The 13,933-nt window shown below is 38.2% G+C and overlaps 1 protein-coding gene across 1 annotated transcript; it reads right to left on the bottom strand.

Annotated features, from left to right (window-relative positions):
- Positions 1-5,762: 5,762 nt before the first annotated feature.
- On the bottom strand, positions 5,763-13,010 carry LOC144705362 (2-alkenal reductase (NADP(+)-dependent)-like). Its single transcript, XM_078577984.1, has 5 exons — positions 12,717-13,010; positions 12,414-12,591; positions 6,732-6,898; positions 6,516-6,598; positions 5,763-6,411 (listed from the first exon to the last, which is right to left on the bottom strand). Exons 1-5 carry the CDS (start codon positions 12,942-12,944, stop codon positions 6,033-6,035), a joined length of 1,035 nt encoding a protein of 344 aa, XP_078434110.1. The 5' UTR covers positions 12,945-13,010; the 3' UTR covers positions 5,763-6,032.
- Positions 13,011-13,933: the final 923 nt, after the last annotated feature.

Genomic DNA, 13,933 nt, shown 5'->3' on the forward strand with positions numbered 1-13,933 from the left:
ATGGAGTGATTTGCTCATTCAAAATTTTGTTTGAGTTAGTTCATCTACTCCGTATAATAAGAGAAATGGAATGAAGGAGTGATGTTCAGATCAAGTCAAGTGAAGAAAAAGCACCACTCGGCCCATTGAGAACGTGACAACAAGGTTGCTGTATAAACTATTTTACCTTATTTTATGGTTCGTCAACTAACATAAATATTAACTCTTAAAGTAAATATAAAATTTGAATCAGAAATAAGATAAAGGTAAATTTTGCTTATTCTAAATTTATCCTTGTGAATTGAACCCTTACTTGCTCTATGCTTGTAAATAAAATTATAAATATTATTGGATAAACAGAAGCCTCAAACAGTATATTTAGCCCTAACGTGTATTTCATCAACTAGAGATATGCCAACGAGTGAGGGTGCGGGGATGAGCGATGATGAGTATACCATCATTGGAGGCGACAGAGATGAAAGCAGATATGTGTGGACAATCAGAAGAGTTGGAGGTGGTGTGGGTGATAGTGGAAACCTTGGCAACAATAACTAGAAAAAAGGATGAAGACCTGAGTTAGAAACAGAAAAATATCACAAAAACCTCGTCGTCATGTGCCCAAAATGCTGAGTAATGCTTAATCTTCACGTGTCATGGTATGTGCTTCACTCCTTCGATCCGTTGCTCTTGGAGTAAAAGAACAGAGCCAAATGAGATTTTGAATGAGAAAATCACTATATTAATTGTAATTAGGAACAAAATCTAATGGTGTATTTTTACAAGGATGGGGGCTCTATTTATAGATCTGAGTGAATGGATAGATGATATGAATATGGATTTACCCTCAAAGTTTCAGCCCAAAACGCTTTCTAGATTGTTAGATATCATCATTTTAATTTGGAGCAATATGAGCCATCATATTCTCTCTCCTCTTTCTAGATTGGCAGAGTGGCCTGAACTTCTAGGTGCAGAATAAGTAAATGAATTTATTAAATATATTTAAATAAATTTAAATTCATATTTTATAAATATAATATTAATTAAGGAATTTAGTGTCACAAAATTCCATTAAAGCACGAGTAAATCCAGAGAAATCAGAATATCATTCAAAAATGATATAAACCTAAAATTTTAACTAAATCTAAATTTATTATTTCTGACTTATAAAAACATTTTCTTTACAGAATTTATGTTAGAAAGGTATGTTAAAATCCAATAACATATAGAAAAATTGTCACTTAATTCTAAAAATTCAATAAATCATTTTAAGCATCAATAACTTGGATTGATGATAATTTCAATAAGAATCAACACATAATAACAAGAAATTAATTTGAAAATTAGGAGGTTACTTGAGATCATGACTCCCATTTGAACAATGATGTTGGTAAAATTATCCACTTCAAACTAAATGGTATTAAAGAAGACCATCACACTTATATTTAATGAGTATGATTGAATTGCTTTCATCGAGAAAATTTTTCTGGCCATATCCATCATTAACAAGAATGCAGATGTGCACACTATCCATATCCCAAAATCCAAAGAAAATTATGGTTAACATATTCTTGGTTTCATGAATTTGAAATTATCTGAATCCACGACATCCATAATTGGACCCAAGAAAGCTTCCGGAGCTTTGATTGAAAGCTAGAAAACAGTTTTGTAAGCAATGGAATTTGAAATCAAATCAATCTTTAAAAGAAATCAAACATTGTGTACCTTGTGGGAAACCTTTTCCATCTTTCATTTCCTCCCCTAGAGAGTGTTTGAAAGCTGTTCACATCTCCATCCTCCATAAGTATCCACGCGATCAAGGTGCTCTTTAATATCCACTTTTTCTCTAACTCTGTTTGAAGCTCCTGTAGATCTCACCATGAAAACATTCTTGTTCTTTGAAGGGAAAAAATGATAAGGAAGAAGGGGGAGGGGGCGGCAGCTCTAGTTAGCCTAGCTATCTAAAATGGGTGCCCCTCCCTATTTATACTTTATTAATGTTTCTATAAAAAAACCCTTAAGTAAAGTATATCTATTAGTGTCCCTATAATCTTAGTTGTGTGACCTAGGCCCATGTACCATTCCAGTTAATAACTTTATCAGCCCAAAATCATTTATTAAACAAACTTATAGTTATCTATATCAAAGAATAGATTAATTAACTAAGATTGATATATGCCAACCAATAATTTAAGTTTCCAAACTGTTTAGAGAATGTTAATTAACTAACATTCTCTCTCTATCTCTCCCTCTCCCTCTCTCTAGTTAATAAGCCAAAAACTTTGGTGGTTTGATGTGTATTCAATCTGAATTTAATGTTTATAAATGTAATATTTTTTCAAATTTTCCATTAATAAATCAATAAAAAATAGGATGATAAAACACCTGACAACTAGGAAGAAAATCTGAACTAAATTTATTACAGAGTTTGAAGAAAGAAAGAAATTTTAGAATTTTATAGAATTTTCCATAATTTTATTTTATTCAGATTAATCATAAATTCATCTTACATAATTTCATTGATTTTATTTAATTTATTAAATAAATTTAAGCTAAAATAATATTTTCGCCAATGGTTGTTTGCAGTGTGAGCAAGGCTGGGCACTAAAATGTGGTATCTGTGCTGATCTGGTACTCAAATGGCCGTCAGAAGGAAGAATCCAAGACTTAGCCAGAATTTGTCAAAGTCCAAAGATAGTTCTTAAACATAATGGGATGCAATAGGGATGTAGAAGTTTTTAGCATAAGTATATCAAAGGTAGACTAAATAAAAAAATACAAGTATTTATGACCAGATAAATCAAAAAATTTTGATATAATGGTAGTTGAATGTGTTGTTACATTTTTAGACTTTCGAAAAAATGTTTATGAATTTCCATGTCTCAACTTATACCCCATTATTTATACTAAAATTACAGTTTCTTGCAGTTTGACATAATATAGTTGTAATTTTTTTTCGTGAAAATCAGAAGTCTAATTTTATAATTTTCTTATTTTAGTTTAATTTTTAATGCAATTTTAATCTAATTTATTCAAAATCTGGAGATCAACTACAGAAAAAATATAATTACAACCAAATTATTAATGAAGTCCTTAAATTTTTGAATGGATAAAATTATAAGAGAAAAAAATCAAGTTCTTTATTAAATTAAAGGGACAAAGAGTAGTGATCGGGAATTCAACTGTGAAAAAGTTAAAATTTGAAACTATAGAGAAAGGAAAAAGAGATGTATTTGAGAGTTAAAGTAGATAAATATTCAGGGAAATAGCTTCAAGGAAAATTTGAACAGGATCATGGAATATGAGATCTGGCTGGAGATCAGGAGCATAATAGACTAATTTTTTTGCATTGTAATGTTTATATTAATGAAAAGAAATGAGGTTAATCCTAAAAATACTAATATGGCACGTCTATTCGTTCTATGTCTTTATATTTTTAGAGACATGCAAGAAAAAAATCAAAAGATTAAGAAAAAGGTTACAACTTGAAGCCAAGATGAAACATTTCGTACTCCACGAGTATCAATGTCTTTATTTGCCAACTAGGTTGGATCGAGCTTTTCAAACATTTCTCACTTATTCCTGGATCTCTAAATCAATCCAACCAAGGATAAACACAGGATGTCAATAAAAGGATGCCTTCACAATGTGGGCCTAATTGGATGGTTGGATCTCCAGATATCACGATTTTAATATGAATAATGTGAGTCCTCTGATCTCCTTTATCTCGCTTTGCACGTGTCAGCTAGATCAGAATTTGTGATCTGATTTATCTAACACCTTCTCCCCATATTATATACTGAAAAATGACCAGTTGCCTCCTGTCCGTGATGAAAGATTTTGACATTATTTAAACAAAAACAATTAGAGCCTTGTAGGCTGTGATTTTTGTGCCATTCAGGCAACATTTTCTATTAATAGAATCATGATACGTGCCCAAATAATGAAAATTTTAATGTCTTTTAAATAAAATATTAGAACCTTTATGGTGCTCATTTCAGAGCCATAAAGACACTACGTATGAACAAATGGGATCTCACCACGTGCACCTTAGAATTTGAAATTTAACTGTGGGTCATTTCAGTTTATGGCAAAAAACGGGTCATTTCAATTTATACCTATAGTCCACATGTGCAGGTCACCTGTCTCTTCAAACTTCAAATAATAAATCATGTCAATGATTAGATGATAATGACATCGTGATTTGTGATGCCATAGTGATGTGTCTTGTGATGATTTGTGGCCCTAATCAGCCAACAAGTTGCCATGGATAAGGCAACATGTGCCAAGAAAACATTAAATCCCATTTATCATTATAAATAAAAGGAATATTATAACTATATTCTGACCAGTAAATTTTCTAAATAAAAGATTTGCAACAAAATTCTAGAAAAAGCATTAAATAAATATTATCCAATAAATTCCTTGGGTAAGTTATACAAATATTTTATTCCTTGTAAAAGTTATTTTATGAATCAATTAAATATCAAAAATATATTTAGAAATATTAAATATATAGAAACATATTAAAACTCTACCGAAGGCTAGTTTAATATACAAAAGGCTAGTTTACTGTGGTAATTTTGTTGTAGACATTTATGCGACGTGCATTAGTCTGCTGTTAATTCGAACATTATGAGAGAGAAAATGGACTTGTTTTTCGTGACAATTTGACAAGAGATAGTGGAGATAAGGAATTAGATCCTTGATGAATAAAATTCTAGATCAATTAGAGTAGAGAGAGATGGATAAAAGTAGATATATTTTGGGGGAGAACTTTAAATTTTTTTTAATTTTTTAATGTTTAAATCTCAAATATATCGATTCAAATCTTTCAGAAGTATATTGAAGCGAGCCTGCAAGTGAATCGATCAAGAGGTATTGAGAGAAATAAAAGAGCTATCTTACATGACAAAAAGAGCCAAAACAGTCAAACCACCAGTAATGGATTGTTATTGAAGTGCTGAGAAAAAATATTTAAATGATTTGAAAAGTATTGGAATAGTGGATAATAGGGATCATAAAAACTCCAGAAAAAGAGGACTGGTTTAGATTGGGGATGGAGATTTCATCTGATAGAACGAATCCAAACTTCGATCATTAGAGTCAGAAAGTTGATTCATATTTGGTCTAACCCATTAGCCTAGATGAGAAAGAGAAAGTGATTGAGCATGCAAAAGAGAAAGAGAATGTGAGAGAGAGAGATAAAACAAGTGAGCGAGAGAAAGTGAAATATAGAGAGAGAGAGCAACCAAGTGAGAGAAAGTAAAAATGAGTGAGAAAGAGAGAGATAGCAAGTGACTGAGAGAGACAGAGAGAGAGAGTGAGAGAGCAAGAGAACAAGAGGGAGTGAGAGGGAGTAAAAGCGAGCGAGAGAACGAGAGGGAAAGAGAGGGAGTATAAGCGAGCGAGAGAGCGAAAGCAAGCAAGAGCGAGAGACTGAAAATGAACGAGACCAAGTGAGACGGCGAAAGCGAGCGAGAGATATAAAAATGAAAGCGAGCAAGAGAAAAAAAATGAAAGCGAACAAGAGAGCAAAAGCAAGCGAGCAAGCAAGAGAGAGCAAAGAAGCAGTACGAATTCTCATTTTTCTAGACTGTTCGATTTTAATGAACAGTTCGAATAACTTTTCCATCAATTTTGATTTTTGAAATTGGATCGATCAGATCAATATTGAACAATCCCATTGTTTTATCAAGAAATTTGATCAGTTCCAGTCAAATTAACTTTTGATAGAACAAATCTTTCAATCAACATTTGAACGCTCCGATTCAAACCTTGGTCCCTAATTTGAATCAAGACTATACTGGGCATGGAAGAGTAGGCTTACCAGGTACCAAATTATGGGTTGGCAAAATTCCTTCCATATCAAAATCAAGAGCTTGGAGATGAAGAGATCGTTTTTTGACCTTGCATCTTCTGGTTTTTGTGGGGTCTGGAATGGGGACCCTGGGCACTATTTAGCTGAAGAATAAAACCAAGAAGATCAACTCAATTTTCTCTCTCTTCACTATTTGCTTGACTATTTGCTTCACTATTCTGCATATGGGATTAACTCATTCGTGTGACACAACGACAAGCTGCTTCCCGATGTTGCATCCAGTAAAGAGACCAAGAAGGGCGGCAGGAGCGCACTCCAGTCCTTCAGCCACATCCTCCATATAGTTGATCTTCCCCTCCTTTATGTACTGCGCCAACCTGTCCTCATATTCAGGGTATTTATAAATGTAATCTGAGACTAAGAATCCTTGCATCCGGATACGCTTGGTAATGACATAGGTCAGGTTATGGACACCCTCAGGCTTCTCTAGATTGTACTGGGAGATCATCCCACAAACTGCGATCCGCCCATTTAGTCTCATGTTTGCCAGCACCGCGTCAAGCATTGCCCCCCCAACGTTCTCGAAGTATATATCAATGCCCTCCGGGAAGTACCTGAAATGGCCACTTTCATCTTTTTGGATTCTCGCTTGGTTTCTTATATTTTAGAAAAGAAAAGGTATTTGTCATTGATATGAAACTTCAATATGATGGCTAACCTTTTCAAAGCAGCCTTCAAGTCTGGCTCTTTCTTGTAGTTGAACGCTTCATCAAATCCAAGTTTTCCCTTTAGCAGCTCCACCTGAAACAAGCAGAGCATAAGAAAAAAGTTTATAGAGCGTCTAATGTTCTGAGAGGTATCGTTTTTTATGATAAATGATGATCTATAAACAGCCATATTCAAGAAAAAAATACTCATTGTGTCGATTTCATACCTTTTCATCAGACCCAGCACTTCCAACAACGTAGCAACCCATGAGCTTAGCCAGCTGCCCGACAAGCTGACCAACTGCGCCAGATGCAGCAGATACAAATAGGCGATCATCTTTCTTTGGGGAGCACACTTCATAAAATCCAGCACCCGCCGTAAGTCCTGTCACCCCTGTAACACAAGAAAGCATGATACTAGACCTAAATATTCCATTTGTAATTTTGTTATTATGCAAAGCTTTGCCCTAGATAGGAAAAAGTAAACTTTACAACAGGATAATCCTGAGGTTGCCTAGTAGACCCTGAAAGATACACCAGACTGTGGTCTCCACATTCTCTCGAGCCTTGGAAGTGAGTCGCTTTTCTGCACACCTTCCATTGAGCTGCTGAATGGAACAACCAAAGGAATGCAGAGTAGAGTGGAGAAAAGTAGTAGTACACAAGTCAATGATCTGATATGAACAGAGTAGTGTCCAATAACTGAATGATGTAAGATCACAAAATAGAAAATAAACGATAGCAGAGAGACCTGTGGACTCGATGAACAATCGTAGATCCCAAAGGATCCTATGGCAGAAAAGAGAAACTGGAGACATGGACAGAGCTTCCCCTTCTCTCCTTCACGGTCTACCCTTGTGGGTAGTTTCCGTGTTTGTCTCTCATATTGGGCTCTTGTGAGCCCTGATCCACTTTGCTGCCGACCTGAGCCACCCCCAACAGATGAAGTGTGTATCAACATTTCCTATGGGAAAACCGACCTGGTCTTCAGAAGAATGATGGAGACCTCCGTGAACAATTCCAATGTTGCATCATTGGCTGGCAGCCTGTGTCACTTATCAATGCCCTAATGTGGTGATAAGCATGTAACAAGAACTTACCAAACAAAGAGAAAACAGGAAAATACTTCCACACATGCGAGCTGATCCGACACGTGGGAGCAATTGAATAAGAGCGGGAAGGCGCCGAAGATTCAAGGCTATATAAGAGAAAGGGGGCATGCAATTGGGGGGGATGAAGAAACTGTTGAGCCCAGGTGCTGCGGAAGGAGATTCGCCCCCATTGGAGCTGACGACATCCAATCCGGCCGCCAGACTCCAGATCTCAGCTAGGATAATATCGTACATCAGTTCCTAGTTTTTGTTGTTACTATCGAGCTCTTTTAAGCAACTTCTTCATGCTACTTGAGGATTTGATCTCCGTATCGATGACGTACTAGATCCAGGGATTCTTGCATCTCTGACCTCATGTTTGTGTTTATCTACGGCAATCTCCAGGTCGGGAAGTTAAGATTACTTTGGTATCTTAACATGTGGGCATACCAATAAATGAATCATAGCTTTGCTTGAGTTACAACCATTAAGTTTTGAATAGGTTCTCCCAGAACTAACTGGTGAACATGTGTCTTGATCACTGACCACCCACCGTGAGAACCTGGGTTATGAATGCCTCTGTCACTTTGCGAGCCGAGAACTAGTATGATATGCTCCTCTTTGGTGCTCAACAAATCACGAACCAATAGATGATTTCTCTTTACCTTGGTCTGAAATGTCTCTCGATGCCAGCATTCAAGCCAATTCCCAAGTAGAGAATTCCCTCTCCGCAAATAAGATCTACCGTTGAGAGAAGACAGTTCAGATAGGCTGGTCGAATACAGCTCCTTGCCCTTGAAAGTTCATATCTTCTCGTTCTGTTATTTCCTACTCAATCATCAACTCCATCTCTCACTCTGCACCAACTGCCATTATGTCCTCTCCACTAGCAACTGGATTCGAATCCAAGAAGTTGATCGTCTCCTCTTCAGTCACCTTTTATGACTCTCTTTTAAATTGGTGACTTCCCCCCAAGATCGAGGCAATTCATCGCATAAGTTCAAATGTGCGTCTTGCATACGCTTAGCAATCCACTCCTCTAAGGTCTCTTTCTTCCTAGAGTCACCTTGTTCCTTCTTCTTTCTGATATATCGACTCCATGGGATCACAATGTGATGCTTCAGTGGTATAAAGTCGGATTAATCGCTGATTTGATTAGCTACACAAGGATCAAGTCATATCCCTTTGATCTCAACAATCCTTCGACAAAATCCATCAATAGACTCTTCCATATTGAATCAGGGTGCACTACAGATTGAAGAAGTCCAGCTGCCAAAAGTGATGAATATATGACATTTTTGCAGCATCTGCATTGCGGCACATGATCCTTGATTCGTGTCTTCATTCCTTGTAGCAGAAATTTAGGGACACTCATTCTGGAAGTGCATACTACTGGGGAAGTGTCAATACCAGAGTGTCCTAACCCAGGCACTTCCGGGTACAGAATGCTTCATCAACATTTTAGCTGAGAAGGCATCCTTGAGCTGCTACGTATGAGCCCACACATCTTGACATAATTAGCCACAAAGCAGCGGCAATACCAAATGAGCCTGAGGAAGAACAGAAGTTCCCACAAGGAGGAAGGAGTCAACCATTGTGTCATAACTTGTACCTACTCTGGATTGCTTGCACCCTGATACTGGAAATATAGAAGGAAAGGAGGGTGTTCTTCTACCATTTGAATGCACACTTTTTGACATTCAAGGATAATGGGTGCTCATGCTGGACAGCTAGGACAACTCACGGTGCTCACCACACTGTCCTGGTATTGCATAAATCAAGATATTGCCAAAAAAGAAAGAGGAAAAATTTGAGCAAATGGTCAATTCTGCAGCAAGAGGACGGTCACCAACACATTCTTCAGCCTAAACATCATCAACATGGATTCATAACATTTGGAATGAAATTGAGAGGAAATTTTCTCCATATTTAACAGCCGCGTCTTGATGTGGTGGTATCTTAAGTCCAACCAAGAGAAGATTAACATAATGCAGCTTGTCTAGTAAATCATCCATGCTAGGAATTGGAAAATGATCAACAACTTTTGTCTTATATGGAGCGTGGTAGTCTGCACATAACTTCCTTTCTGTCATCATCCTTCACCAGCAGCACTGAACTGCAGGGGCTAATAGAGTGTTGTATCAATCTTGTTGTTAACATGTCAGGAACGAGATTTTCAGTTTAGCCCTTTGTGCCCATGATGGCAGGAAAGCCAGATGTTAACCAAGACAACACCTTGTTGGAAGTAGGTAGAATAGCCGACGTTGTCAGGCGGAAGTCCTTCGTGTGGTTAAAAAAGCAAGGGAAATTCTTGCCAGATTTCTTTCCCCCAACGACTGATGCTTTTGTCCCATGCCTGGTCTGTTTCACGTTTGAGCTGTAAGATCTCTTCCACACCGTATTGCTCTCACTCAGCTCTTACTCCTTGTCTGATCTGGGATAGGGAAGGCCAAACCGACAGGTGGGAATGAAAGAAAGAGTTTATCATTAAACCTAACATCACCCATGTACTCTTGTATGCACGGGGATACTAATATACAGTCATAACAGGCCTATTAAGGAAATTAAAAAAAATAATATATAGATGTCTGCAGCGAACAGTCCTCGTGAAACCCAATCAGACATAGATCCCATTTGCAGTTGTGACCTGGCATAAATCTCTGCTTACACTAGAAGCTATGTCCCCTGGCTCAAGGCCTGTGAATCTTCAACATTGTCAATGTAAGGCCGCACTTGATAGCTTGGAGACAGGCAGTACTGCTGCAGGTGGTCCCCAGTAGTCTTGACAGCTGGAGATGCCACCATGTGGTGCCTTTAGATGCAAGCCAACAGGAGGCCTCAATTTTGCAATGGTCTGGTAGACATGGAGCAAGAACAGCGTAGTCCCAAGAAAGCTCTGAGAGTCAGGCTCCATTACCTCCACATGTCATTATGGGCACTGGAGCTTGAGCTCCACCTTGACATTAGCATGCAGATCTTTCATTAAGACCCTCAAGAAGGCTTCTTCTAACGCAACATCAGTCGCTGATCTGTGCATCTTGCAAGTCCTCTCTGATTGTCACGACAGTATTCACCTTCACTGCTTCTGCAGTTCTTCTTGATAGGTGATAAGGGTGCTCCTGATGAACCACAATCGAAGGAAAGTTATACAGTTACTCCGATCTTTGTATGGCTTATTCTTGCTAATCTGTTGGAACCAGAATAGGACTTTCCATTTGAGATTTGGCCAATTAATCCTTACATGGTGTGGTACTGGTGTAACAGAGGATCTCAAAATAAACCTCCCCATGATAAATCCAGTTGGAAGGGTCTCCCTCAAACTTAGGCCTCCCCTGCGACTCTGTTGGTGGCAGAGGCAAATCTATAGTTTCCACTGTGGACTCCAATCTCATTTCACAGGAATCTGATTATCCAAATCTTCCGGCTTCAAGGCACATAGGTGAGGTGTTGCAGGCCCACATTAATATTCATGGCCAGATGCATAATGTGACATTCGAGCATCACCAAAGCTGTTTCAGGCCTGTATTCTACAGGAAAATTTTCAGATAGCCACTTCCAGAGCAGGTAAATGCTGGTGAACTCCCTCTAAAATATCCAAGATCGCCACCTTATCAACCTGTAGTGAATGTCAAGTTGTAGGTGCTCTTCATCCCCGTTATGGAATGGCTCTGTTACCCAGTTGATACGACCAGAAATTAGGGGCACATAACCAAATGATGTACATCATGAAATAGGAAACAAACAGCACCATTCAAAAAAAGACCCGCTGACTCGATGAACAACCATAGAACCCATAGAGCCCTATAGCTGTGATACAATCTACAGCCACACCTACGAACACCCTTGGCCCACCCAACATGACATCAGACTGGCCCAGACAGGCCCAACAACCAGGCCTTCTTAAGGCCTAGCCAAAACCAGAGAATGAAGCTTTTGACCATCATAAGTGATTCTCACAACCATCGTCTTCAGTTCCCTTGCTCACAGTTCTTTTCGCAGACAGCCATCCCTGCAACCAAGGAACCCTCCATCCAGCAATTGGCAGGCATCATTCTGTCGTTGCCTATTGGTTGTCAACTCTGTCGATCTCCCTCTAGTTCTTTCTCTGCTCGTGTTCTCCGCGCATATCATTCCCTCTGAATCTCTCTCTCAGATGAGTGCAAGTGCATTAATATTTCTATTGTGGATTCAAGATACAAAGAGTCGTGCCAGGCAGCAGCGAGCAACTGGAGGAAAGTGATGAGAGCTCTCCCTTCTCTATTTCACGACAGCATTCCTCTTTCTTTCCCTTCTGCTTCATGGGTAGTCTCTTCAAATATTCTCCCGTAATTTTAAAATAAAAGTTTATTCTCCCGTTATGCCCCTCCATGGCCCCCAATCCACTCTGTCGAGGGACTGAGTTCCGCCAGAACAGATGGAGTGCGATTAAAATAAGTGCTAATCACGGTTCCTATGTGAGAACTATAATAGTAGAGGACACGGTACATGGATCTAAAAGGATTAAATAAAAATAAAACATAAAGATACTAACGCAGGCGCATTTCAACATACACTGCTGAAGATTGGTTCAATAAACACGTAGATTCAGCAGGATCAAATGACAAAACAGGTTTTGCGGGTCAATCGACGCTCCCAAAATCTTCTAATAGGTCTGTACCAAATGAAACCATACAACCTGATTCCTTTTTTTTTTTAAGATAACGACGTGATTGCTTACAAAATTGGAAGCAGGAGAATCAACAGAATTCAATGGAAAAATTCCATAACAACACACATATGAGAGCCAATCTTGTTCATCCAATTAAACCAGGACTTTACCTAAAACTCCAGTATAGCACGATAGCGGAAGATCCTCGTGCTTGATCCCGAGCAGCAATTCCGGATTTTCGATAAGGGAGTACTCCTCCCATCTGGTAAGCCCCCAAAACAGATCCCCTGGAGCATAATTAGAGTTCTCCGAATCTACGACCTTCACCACGCCCAACCCAGTAATCACCTGCCAGCAGAGAATCAAACCAGATAAAGAATGCAAGGTAAAAACGACGCGGATAAACAATAGCGAACCAAAAACATCATTTCGGGGGAATAAAAATAGGAAATTTAGGAGATAATCGGAATTACCGAGCCGGGGACAAAGTCGGGGACGTAGCTGGGTTCATCATGCTTGGTCATGCGAGATCGCATGAAGGGGTCGCAGGAGAGATAGAGATTCTTCACAAGGACGGCGTTCGATCCTTCCGGCACCTTCAGATGGATAGTCTCCGAGGTCACCACCTCGAAATCGCTCTCCTTTGCGAAACCCTTCACGTAGTGTCGAAGCACCGCCTTCTTGTTCTTCACTTCCGCCATCTCTCTCTCTCTCCCGCAGATCAATCCGGCTGCACTTCACTGATTAATTTATGGTAGATGCATGGAATGTACAGAAGGCAGCACAACGGATAAGATATTTATTAGCTCATAGAACGATGTTGATGGACTTCACTGATTAATGAATGTTAGATTCCTGTGACTTTTAGAAAACAGGACAAAGGATAAGATATATAACTCAAGGGATTTTTAATTTAAATAAGTGGTGGAGGTCATATTATATGAAGAAGGCAGATGGAAGATTGATCTAGGTTCAGTTGAAGTTATCTGCTTATTTTTCTCAATTGGAAGCCTAAACCTTATGTTGCGTGAGGAATTCCTAGAAGTTAATTCATTTTGTGGTCATTGTTATGTCACTTGAAAGAGGAAGAGACAAGAATATAGTTAATATGAAAATAAAATGATATGCTTCAGATTTCTTGGTATCCATCTCTATTATACATAGCTCCCTCTCTAATATTTTGAATTCCGTCTAAGAGAGTAATATTTATTTATAGAATAGGAATGCAGCATCATTGCTAATTTTTATTCTTCTCTAAACCAACTTAAATCCAAAACTAAGTCTAGGCCCAGAGGTGTGCAACATCCGGAGTTAAAAATCCAGATTATCCTCTCTGTTTATAACCAGAGATTTCTGGTTGTAAAGAGAGAAACTTATTCGAGATTGATCTATTCCAACTTTTTCTTAAATTTGACTCTCCTTTAGGCTATTATTCTGCAAATTTTCTCCACTTAAAACAGACAGCAAAAAGAAGAAAAGTTGCAAGGATCCAAAAGGCTAGCCAAGTGTAAAATTCCCAAATAATATTCCTTCAATCCAGTTCAACACGGTTTCTATCCATCCCAATTTCAGTATTCCACTTTGGAGTTAGTTTATTATACAGAGATAAGGCTTAAATATTAATGTTTTTCATATTAATTTTGCATTGATATCAACGATATTATATCACACTGATATCAATGACGGATAA

Source organism: Wolffia australiana, chromosome 7 (genome assembly GCF_029677425.1).
Source record: "Wolffia australiana isolate 7733 chromosome 7, ASM2967742v1".
Classification (NCBI taxonomy): Eukaryota; Viridiplantae; Streptophyta; class Magnoliopsida; order Alismatales; family Araceae; genus Wolffia; species Wolffia australiana.